Raw genomic sequence first — 11,339 nt, 5'->3', positions numbered from 1 at the left:
GCTTCCTGCTTGGCTATGCAGTCCCTGCAGGGATGGGCAGGGGCCTCCCCGATGATGTCCAGGCTTACCTGCAGGGTCTAAGGGTTCTCAGCCTGGGCACTATGGACATTTGGCACTGGATAATTCTTGGTTGTGGGTGGTTGTGCATTTACCAGCATCCCCGGCCACTCTCCACTGTATGCCAGGAGGAGCACCCACCCCCCCCCCACCCGCTCTGCCCCGCCAAGTTATGACAATCAAAAAGGTCTCCTGAGGGATTAAATCACACCACTCCCCTCCTGTCTCCTGCTTTGAGACTGCTGGGCTTTTGCTGGGAAATTCCGTTCTCAGGATAACGAGCAATGGAAAAGCCAGTGGTGTAACTGGAAGGAACGTGGGGTGTGAGGCTAGCAGCCTTGAATCTCGGCCCCTCCGATGACTGGCCACGGACTTCTTTCCCTGCCTCCTCTCCACTCCCAGTCTTCCCCAACCCCCAAACACCACACCCCCACACACATTATTTTCATAAATGACTTTTACTTCTTTATCATTTCTCTGACAGTAATTCTTGGCGATGTGCATATAACATGAAGGCAAGCATAACTTTCAGAAGTCATCAAAGATATGGTCTTATTGTCCTCGTTTTCTTAAACCATTAAAATATTTTCATTTATAAAAATTAATCTAAATATAAATATCGACACTGAAGATCAAAATCACTTGATGACAAAATAATTCTTCCGAAACTATAACATATGCTTATGGTTTTTAATAGTAAATTAAATCTTTGCACTTATTTGGCACAAGGAAACCTTTATAAAATTTCAAATGCCATAGAGCAGGATTCTTCTTTTTTTTCTTTTTGTTTTTGTTTTTTTTTCGTTTGTTTTTGTTTTTTGCAAGGCTTACACAGTACACATTTTTGTCAAAGAAAACTGAATATTAACACTGGAACACACCAATAGTTGCTTTTCATGCCTCTTAAAGGAAACATTCGATTTGGAACTCAGATCTTTTGTTGTTGTTGTTGTTGCGTTTTTAAAATTTGTATTTGTCTGCTTTGAGTCATACCAACAGAACAAAAAGCCAAGATTTACTGTGTTTCAAAGAAGTCATTTCTGTTGGATAGCACATACACAGGATCAGCAAAGGGTGTCACCAGAAGATAGGTAGATCGCATCAGGAATGGATCGGAACACACATTTCAGCAGCAAATCAGGTCTGGCAATGTGTGTAGCAGCAAAAGAAGGTAGAAGTTGAAACCAACGCAGGGCGAGGCTTTGGGGAGGCATTCCGATGACACTTGGCTTAGAGGTGTGACTTTGGCAAACTAATCTCTCTGGCCCCCTCGGTTCCCAAATCTGAAAAGTGGGGATACCTACTGAAGAGGGTTGCTCCAAGGATGAAAATGAGAAGAAACTGCCTTCCTCAAAGCAGTCACTTAAAACATTTCGGTCAAACTATCCCCTTGCCCCCCATCGTTTGCTTTCTTCCTAAGATTCAGAATGTCTCAGGGACAAATTTTAACAAAGGCTGTAAATGCTCAGTTCATTGAGCGGAATTCTCCACTGGCTTTTACAAGCACACTCTACACGGTCATGCCTTCGAGACCGCAAACGTGGAGCACGTGTCGGTTCGTGTGTCTGTTAAACTCACAGTTTGTCCTTGCTTTTTTCATGCCTGTGAGCTTTCCAAGGCTATTCTTTAACCATTTTTTTTCCTGTAAGGTCATCCTACTACTTTTGCCAAATTATCTACTGGGAAATAAATTCTGGAGGACATTTTCTCATGTGGTTAGAATCCAATTAGACGCGGCCATCACTAAGCTGCATCACGTGGATTCCAGACAGCGCCCCAAAGTTAAGCCAATGGTGAGCTTTCTCAAGCTCCTCTCCCCTTCACAGTGGGGAAACTGTCAGTGAGTCCAAGGAGAAACCCTAAATTCTCCATGAGACCTCGATTCAGAAAGACCTGGGCCTGGCGTGGGTGAGTCAGAACTTTCCATTCCGTGGTGTGTGATTGCAAAGCGATGGAAATGACTGGGCCACTGGTTATGGTCGTGTGGTGTGGGGAGAGGGGTAGCTAGGAGCTTCCCAGGAAGGAGGCGGCTGGAGGGAGACCTGCATCCTTGCTGGGTGCGCGCTCCCCAGATGGGACGGTCCGGATGTTCACTGCGGGGACATCTGCACATTTTTCCTTAGCATTTGTGGGGCAAACGTGGTTTTGAGAGATTAGTAAGAACTGGTGATAATTAAATGATAATCTCCATCTCCCTTCTTTCCACCCCCCCCCCCCAAGCTCCCAACGGTTCTCCTTTGGACAAATAACTATTGACATATACTTTCAGTTGAATCAAAGGGATTAAAAAAAAGAGAGATCTTAAAGACAACACACAGTAGCAAAGCGAACACGGACAAGATGCGTCTTTTGAACAGGGAGCTCTGTTGTTGGAAGCCAGCGTCTCGGTTTTCTGTCTTGGATTCCCCTGGGAGCCGAAGGCAGCGAGTGGGCAAGACCGCAGTGCTCAAGTCTGGGGCTGCTTTCTGGGTGAGGTATCAGGACAGCCCTGTGCAGTGGTGCACCATGGCCCCCCCAGGCCCCCTCCTCGGGTGGAAATCGGTACAGTATTAGATGGCTGTTGGGTCAAGGCACTGTCGTGTACGGCCGGAGGCAGTGGGTCACTGGCAGTGGAGCTCCGTGGCACTAATACATCACAGCAGACGCCAGACTGGGCTCCTACGGCGAGACAATGAGCTCATGGTCATCAGCCACTTGGCAAGAGCAAGAAAAGGCAATTAAAAACGTCTCCTGCTTTTTTTCTTTTTAAATAGGCTTCGCACCCAACATGGAGCCCAATGCAGGGCTTGAACTCAAGACGCTGAGATCAAGACCTGAGCTGAGATCAAGAGCTGGATGCTTAGCCGACTGAGCCACCCAGGTGCCCCTGTTTCCTATATCATAAAAAATGTTTGTGCTCGTTGACTGGGAATATTTAATTATTTAAAAAGTGATACTTTAAAAAAAGTTTATTTTGGAGAGAGAGAGGGGTGCACCTGCATGCACATGAGCAGGTGAGGAGCAGAGAGAGAGAGGGAGAGAAGGAGAATGCTAAGCAGGCTCGAACCCACGAACTATGAGATCATGACCTGAACCAAAACTGAGTCGGACACTCAACCGACTGAGCCACTCAGGCATCCCCAAAGTGATGCATTTTTTACTTATACTTTTAAAAAAAGTGTTTATTTATTTTTGAGAGAGAGAGAGAGAGAGAGAGAGAGAGAGACAGAGCACAAGCAGGGGAGGGGCACAGAGACAGACAGAGGGTCCGAAGCAGGCTCCCAGCTGGCAGCAGAGAGCCGGAAGTGGGGCTTGAACTCACAAACTCATGAGATCATGACCTGAGCCTAAGTCGGATGCCCAAGCTACTGAGCCACCCAGGTGCCCCTACCTGTACTTTTTAATCTGTCTGAAATTTATTTGGCATGTGGAATACAGCAGTTATTTAATTTGATTCCCTTCCCATTACCACCCCCATGGCCAATTTCCTATGTTCAGAGTCTCTTGTGGTTTGCTTCCCTCTCTTCTCTTCCCACCCCCACTTCCTTAAGTTCATGTGTTTTGTTTCTTAAATTCCACGTATGAGTGAAATCATACAGTATTTGTCTTTCTCTGATTGACTTGTTTCGCTTAGCAGAATACATTCTAGCTCCATCCACATTGTTGCAAACGGCGAGATTTCATTCTTTTCGATGGCTGAGTCATCTTCCATTGTGTATATAAACCACATCTTCTTTATCCATTCATCAGTTGATGACATTTGGGCTCTTTCCCTAGTTTGGCTATTGTTGATATGAGGAACCTCCATACTATTCTCCAGAGTGGCTGCACCAGTTTGCATTCCCACCAACAGTGCAAGAGGGTTCCCGTGTCTCCACATCCTCCAGCATCTGCTGTCATCTGAGTCGTTAATTTTAGCCATTCTGACCGGTGTGAGGTGGTATCTCATTGTGGTTTGGATTTGTATTTCCCTGATGATGAGTGATGTTCAGCATCTTTTCATGTGTCTGTTGGCCATCTGGATGTCTTCTCTGGAGAAGTGTCTCTTCATGTCTTCTGCTCATTTCTTCACTGGGTTGTTTTTTGGGTGTTGAGTTTGGGAAGTTCTTTATAGATTTTGGATACTAACCCTTTATCAGATCTGTCATTTGCAAATCTCTTCTCCCATTCCATAGACTGCCTTTTAGTTTTGTTGTTTCCTTCGCTGTGCAGAAGTTTTTATTTTTATAAAGTCTCAGTAGCTCATGTTTGCTTTGGTTTCCTTTGCCTTCGGCAATGTGTCTAGTAAGAAGTTGCTGCGGCCGAGGTCAAAGAGGTGGCTGCCTCTCTTCTCCTCTAGGATTTTGATGGTTTCTTGTCTCACACTTAGGTCTTTCATCCATTTTGGATTTATTTTTGTGTATGGATTTATTTTTGTGTATGGTGTAAGAAAGTGGTCCTGTTTCATTCTTCTGCATGTTGTTGCCCAGTTTTCCCAACACCATTTGTTGAAGAGACTGTCCTTTTTTCTATTGGATATTCTTTCCTGCTTTGTTGAAGATTCGTTGGCCATATAGTTGTGGGTCCACTTTTGGGTTTTTGATTCCATTCCATTGATCTATGTGTCTGTTTTTGTGCGTGTACCGTATTGTCTTGATGATTACAGCTTTGTAATATGGCTTGAAATCCACAATTGTGATGCCTCCAGTTTTGTTTTTCTTTTTCAGGATTGCTTTGGCTATTTGGGGTCTTTTGTGGTTCCATACAAATTTTAAGATTGTTTGTTCTAGCTCTGTGAAAAATGCTGGTAGTATTTTGATAGGGATTGCATTAAATGTGCAGATTGCTTTGGGTAGTATAGACGTTGATTTATTTATTTTTAAAAGAACATTTATTTGTTTATTGTTTATTTATTTTTGAGAGCGGGGAGGGGCAGAGGGGGGGGAGACAGAAAAGCAGGATCCCCGCTAACAGCCTCATGTGAGGCCCGAACTCACGAACTGTGATATCATAACCTGAACCAACGTCGAACACTTCACCAACTGAGCCTCTTGGGCAGCCGGGGGAGTACAGACGTTTGAACAATGTTTGTCCTTCCAATCCATAAGCATGGAATGCTTTTCCATTTCTTTGTTGCCCTCTTCAATTTCTTTCATAAATGTCTTATAGTTTTCAGCCTACAGATCCTTTACTTCTGCAGTTAGGTTTATTCCTGGGTATCTTATTGTTTTCGGTACAATTGCAAAAGGTAGTTCTTAATACTTTAAAACAAATCAAAAACACATTCTCATATATGCCTGTACCTCTTCTGAGCCTTCTTTTCCACTGACCATTTTTTTATAGCTTTTAATTGGTTTTAAAATCTAGCAGGAGGGGCGCCTGGGTGGCTCAGTCGGTTGAGCGTCCGACTTCAGCTCAGGTCATGATCTCATGGTTCGTCAGTTCAAGCCCCGCGTCAGGCTCTGTGCTGACAGCTCAGGGCTTGGAGCCTGCTTCGGATTCGGTCTCTGTCTCTGTCTCTCTCTGATCCTCCCTTGCTCACATTCTGTCTCTTTCTCAAAACTAAATAAAGATTAAAAAAAATCTAGCAGGAAAATCACTTTAATTTTGCAAAATGCTTTTGTCTATTCTTTCTGAGTCATTCTTTCAGGAACTTTAGTTCGAAAGAAAGTCCCACTGAGAGCTTTATGAAAATTGGATTAAACTACAAATTAATTTGGGAAGAAATGACTTTTCTTGTTGAACTACTGATGTAACTGAGTAATCAATACCTCAGTATTAAAGGTATCCTTGCATTTCTGTAAAAGTTACGGCTGCAGTTAACTCGCTGATGCGTTATGTAGTAAGCTGCGTGTGTGTACATGTGAAGAAGGATAGCTGTTGTGTGGGGTGTGTGTGCACGCGTGTGTGTGTGAGCAGGCATGAAACACGTGTGCACACGTATGTGTAGCTTCACAACATGAATCTTTCAGTTTTCAAGTTAAGTGTTCCGGAGTACTTTATATTGCCTGGAATTAATTTCTGCTTAAAAAAATCTATCCCTGAGGGGCGTCTGTGTGGCTCAGTTGGTTAAACCTCCCGCTCTTGATCTTGGCTCAAGTCATGACCTCACTTTGGTTGATGGGATTGAGCCCTGAGTCCAGTTCTGTGCTGACAGCATGGAGCCTACTTGGGATTCTCTCTCTCCCCTTCCCTCTGCTCTTCCCTTGCTTGTGATCTCTCAAAATTAATAAACTTAAAAAAAAATTTATCAGCAAAACTATTTGTCCAGACAGTCTTTTTTTTTTTTAAATATGTTTATTTATTTTGAGAGACAGAGAGAGTGAGCAAGGGAGGGGCAGAGAGAGAGGGAGAGAGAGAATTCTAAGCTCTCTTGGAATGCAGGGCTTCATCCCATGAACTGTGAGATTATGACCTGAGCCAAAATCAAGAGTCAGATGCTCAACTGACTGAGCCACCCCGGTGGCCCCAGACAATCTTTTCTTTACGTTTTACTAAGTTTTAAGTCAGTTATTACTAATATTCTGATGTAATTCTTATTTTATTAGAATTAAGCCTCTAAAATTCATTACTATATATTTACATCGCATGGTATGTTTAAATTAAAAATTTACATCTGTTAGAGTCTCTTGTTTTTATTTATTTATTTATTTTCTTGATTTGGCTTACAAAACACTCTGCTTTTTATTTTTTCGAAGAATAAGCTCTTGAACTTATGATCATTTCTATAGTTTTCTGGCTTGCATTCATTGGTTTCTGCCTTTATCTCTGATGTCTGGGATGCATCGTGTATGTGGGTGTACGTGCTTTCTAACTTCCAAGTAGAGTTTCTGTGTATTTTAAGTTTTGTTCCAATATGCTAGGTTTGCTCTGTCACTTCTGGTAGTCTAGGCACATGTGGCTCTTTAGATTAATTAAAATGAGTGAAATTTAAAAAATCAGTTCCTTCAAGGCAGTAGCCACATTTCAAGGGCCCAACAGCCCCATGTGGCTGGCGGCTGCCATATTGTGCACCACACAGAGAACATATCCATCATTTTGGAGAGCTCTGCATGACAGCGCGGCTGGAGAGTCTCTCTTTTTGAAACTTGTTTTTAATGTTTATTTATTTTTGAGAGAGAGAGAGAGACAGCATGAGCAGGAGAGGGGCAGAGAGAGAGGGAGACACAGAATCCGAAGCAGGCTCCAAGCTCCGAGCTGTCAGCACAGAGCCTGACGCGGGGCTCAAACCCATGAACTTCAAGATCATGACCTGAGCTGAAGTAGGATGCTTCACTGACTGAGCCATCTGGACGCCCCCTGTTGAAGATTATTTCTGGCACTGGAGTCACAGAAGTTTTGTTTTATGCTTCCCACCTTTTGTCGCTTTTTGTAACCTCAATAGGTTTTCTTTGTAGCTGGTGAAAAATCAACTTTTATAAAGGGTCCATTGATGCTTGGAAACAAAGTGAATCTTCCATGAAGTGTAAAGTAAGAGAAATGCCTTAACTAAAGCTTATTAATTATACTATTCACATGCTCTCATTTGTACTTAATTTAAAAAAATGTTTATTTTTGAGAGACAGAGAGAGCACACATGTGTGCACAAACAGAGGAGGGGCACAGAGAAAGGGAGACAGAGGATGCAAAGCAGGCTCTGAGCTGTCAGCACAGAGCCTGACACGGGGCTTGAACTCACAAACCGTGAGATCATGACCTGAACTGAAGTTGGCCGCTTCACCAGCTGAGCCACCCAGGCGCCTTGTAATTTGTATTTATTTTTGGCATATTTGGGCTTCCCAAGGGTTGCTAAGGGAATTTTAAAGTCACCAGCCATGGCACAATAAATTGTATCACTTTTGCATGCTGAATCAAGAAAGGCTCAGGACTTACCTATTTATTTTTTAAAGTTTACTTGTTTATTTTGAGAGAGACAGAGACAGTACAAGTGGGAGAGGGACAGAGAGAGGGAGAGAGAGAATCCCAAGCAGGCTCCACACTGTCAGCACAGAACCCGATGTGGGGCTCAAACTCACGAACCATGAGATCATGACCTGAGCTGAAACCAACAGTCAGACGCTTAACTGACTGAGCCACCCAGGCACCCCGATTTTTTAAAATCAAAATTAAAACATCCTCCTTCCCCGTTTTCTCCAAATGTTTTTCTCTTGGATTCTACTTTGTTTGAAAGTGATATTGCTGGGTTTTGTTTGCATTTGTTTAGGAAATATTGCCCATTCTTTCATTTTTAACCTCGCTGTATTATCTAAAGGTAACTTATTCTTCAAAATAATCTGAGGTGAACTTAGGTGATGTAACATTAACCATTTTATTATTTTATTTTATTTTATTTTATTTTATTTTATTATTTTATTTTATTATGTTGAGGGAGAGATAGAGCATGAGCAGGGGAGAAGGGCAAAGAGGAAGGGAGAGAGAGAGAGAGAGAGAGAGAGAATCTTAAGCAGGCTCCCCTCTCAGTGTGGGGCCTGATCTCACTACCCTGAGATCATGACCTGAGCCGACATTAAGAGTTGGACTCTCGGGGCGCCTGGGTGGCTCAGTCGGTTGAGTGACCGACTTCGGCTCAGGTCATGATCTCACGGGTTGTGAGTTCGAGCCCCGTGTCGGGCTCTGTGCTGACAGCTCGGAGCTTGGAGCCTGCTTCGGATTCTGTGTCTCCCTCTCTCTCTTCCCCTCCCCTGCTCATGTTGTCTTTCTCTGTCTCAAAAATAAATAAAACATTAAAAAAAAAAAAAGAGTTGGACTCTCAACAGACTGAGCCAACCACACGCGCCAACATTAACCATTTTAAAGTGAACAGCCCAGTGGCATTTAGTACATTCACCATGTTGTGCAGCCATTGTTTGAAAACCTCCTGTCCCTCTAAAGTAAAACCTCCTATCCACCGAGTGGCTTCTTCCGATGGCCCCTCCCTACAGCCCTTGGCACCCCCTGATCTGTGTTCTATCTCTATGAAAGGTAATTTATTTGTAACTCTCTTATTTATAACAGATTCCTTCCCTGACCCTAATGGTCTGCCCTTTAAAGTGCGTAATGCCTCTTTTTCACTCTTTGAAGTAACGCTCTGACGGCCAGGAGCAAAGTAACTGGACTTTAAAAGGTCGAGGGTAACGGCTGAGCAGTGAAGAAAAGCTAGCGGGCAGCGCTGTTGCCATGGGGTGCCTAAGAGACGCAGTAATCCGGAACCCCAAAGGGCACGCCCCCCATTACATCATTACCTGGTGCTCCGCACTCAGAGCACAGGGACGGTGGGGGGGGAGGAAGGGGAAGGGAGGGAGGGGCGAGGCATAAAAGACAACAGAATAAACTGGCCCTTGCTCTAATCCTGTCACTCAGACATCATCTGCCCTCAGCATATTGGTACCACTGAGGCAGGTTAGCTGGATTATCACTTCCCGTATCAACAGCACCAAGCCTTTGCCCAAATCTGAAGCATGTGTTGGTGTTCAGGCAAACAGTCCGTTAGCCCTCTGTACGCGATCGCCTCTTTACGTGCCAATGATGTCCTGTCCCTCCCTTTGCATTTAGGGGCAGCTGCTGGCTTTTCTCAGGAGCACAACAAGTAATTCAGGGCTAATAAGAGATTTAAGGAAGAGTGAATTTGGATCAAAAACAGGAGAAAGACTCTGGCACCTCAACCAGACCTTAACGTTCCCATGTACGTATTTTTACTTCTCTCGGATCAAACCCCACAAGGAGCTGGATGTACGGTTGAGAGGACGTAGCCACATATCAAAGAGGTGAGCGGTACCGGGCACGGTGCTCATCACTTCTCACTGCACCCCGCCCCCGCCCGTCTCCCCAGCCAACGGACCATGAAACCATCCACGGAGGATGCTTCCTGGGGCTCTGACGGGGGAGCTGTAGACGGAAGGGCTACAGACTGGAGGCACCATCGGCAGTGGAAGCGACGGGCACTGAGACAGGGCTGACTTACCATCAAATCCTTGGTGGTGCTTTTCCTTTCGTTAGTCCTGTTTGTCAAGGAGCCTTGGAGAAGGAAGTTGCGGTTAAATGTTTTAATGGTGGTCACTGAAGACGCCTCGATGTTTTCGGCTAAAAGGAAACACATGGAAGTAAGTGGTACCCAGGAGCGGGGCCGAGTGTTGAGGAAGAAAGACCAGGTGTCCCCATCACCCAGATTTTTGCTCTAGACTTGGCATCTCATTGCAGTCCACAGGTCTGACTGTAGAATCTCTAAATTTTGTGTCTATGTTTATGATATGCACCAAATGAACCCAAGAATTGTTAGCGGCTTTCCAGGAAGAGGTAGCTTGGAGATAATTGAACATAGTTCACCAATCCTTATTTGCAATTCTGGACTATAAAAGGCTCTAAAGACAAAATCTTTATAACTTTGGGGCCAAAACTGTCTGATGGGAAACCCTGACTTAAACTGACATGTGGCCATTTAAAATCCTGGTCCATCCCACCCAGTGTGAACATTCTCGAGCTTTGCTGAGAGGATTTAATGTGTTTATCAGAGGCTTCCCCAGACACCAGAGGGAGGGGACTGTTATGAAATAACAGTACATGTACCGTCTTAGCTTTCTGATGTCCAACACGTCCTAAAACATATATTTATCCAAGGGTTTCAGATAAGGGACCGTGGATCTGTAATAAATTGTAATTGTATAGGGTCTCATGGAATATAAAGTAGGCATTCCATAAATGTTTGTTGAAGAAAAGATCGGTGGAACCAAGAGTCAAACATCTATCTTCTGTCTGTCTGTTCTTCTACTTTGTAGATCTAAATTTCTGGTTTGGCATCATTGTAAGCGGCTCCTAAATCCAGGGAAAGCGTTCAAAATGCCCAGTGGATGAGGATGCCACCCCGGCATTGCTGGACTCCCTTCTGGGCGGGGTGCTGTGTTAGATGCCTTCGGTGTCCTGCCCACGTTTCCCTGACATCACCACACATTCTGTCATTCAGCACATTCCGGAAGCATGTGACCCCAAGCACCGTCACTCCCTTGGCTCATGCACGGGGTGGGGCAGAAGTACCAGGGAGCTAATGCCTCCCCACCCCACCGGAAACTTCAGGGGCTGAGGGCTGACAGCTGATACCCTCATCTTCCTGTTCTTTGGGCAGAAAACTCAGGTGCAGTCAATACTGTCTCCCAGGAAGTCCCCAGCAGGATTCAGCCTCATTTGCCCAGAGAAGTAAGCTATGAACTAAATTGCACTGTACCGGGGTGCCTGGGTGGCTCAGTCTGACTCCCGATTTCAGCTCTGGTCATGATCTCGCGGTTCATGAGTTCGAGCCCTGCATCGGGCTCTGTGCTGACAGTGCGGAGCCTGCTTGGGGATTCTCTCTCCTC

At 44.7% G+C, this 11,339-nt stretch overlaps 1 protein-coding gene and 1 long non-coding RNA gene across 3 annotated transcripts in view; one reads left to right on the top strand and one right to left on the bottom strand.

Annotated features, from left to right (window-relative positions):
• Positions 1-499: 499 nt before the first annotated feature.
• MYRIP (myosin VIIA and Rab interacting protein) overlaps positions 500-11,339 on the bottom strand; it is a 376,824-nt gene continuing 365,984 nt past the window's right edge. The window contains exons 16-17 of one of the 2 annotated variants that reach the window (XM_047875910.1): positions 9,956-10,074; positions 500-2,715 (exon numbers count right to left, since the gene is read on the bottom strand). In XM_047875910.1, the coding sequence (XP_047731866.1) occupies positions 2,683-2,715; positions 9,956-10,074 (152 nt within the window). In that variant the 3' untranslated portion in view covers positions 500-2,682. Of the gene's footprint in view, positions 2,716-9,304; positions 9,592-9,955; positions 10,075-11,339 lie in introns of those variants that run through there. The other variant, XM_047875911.1, reaches the window with a different exon arrangement.
• LOC125175396 (uncharacterized) lies at positions 1,898-11,320 on the top strand. The gene is made up of 4 exons (XR_007155773.1): positions 1,898-1,965; positions 2,327-2,917; positions 9,547-10,094; positions 10,767-11,320. It is a non-coding gene; the product is annotated as an uncharacterized LOC125175396 (long non-coding RNA).

Source organism: Prionailurus viverrinus, chromosome C2, assembly GCF_022837055.1.
Source record: "Prionailurus viverrinus isolate Anna chromosome C2, UM_Priviv_1.0, whole genome shotgun sequence".
NCBI lineage: Eukaryota > Metazoa > Chordata > Mammalia > Carnivora > Felidae > Prionailurus > Prionailurus viverrinus.
Note: the sequence above shows the minus strand (reverse complement) of the source record. Positions and strands in the feature narration are given on the sequence as shown.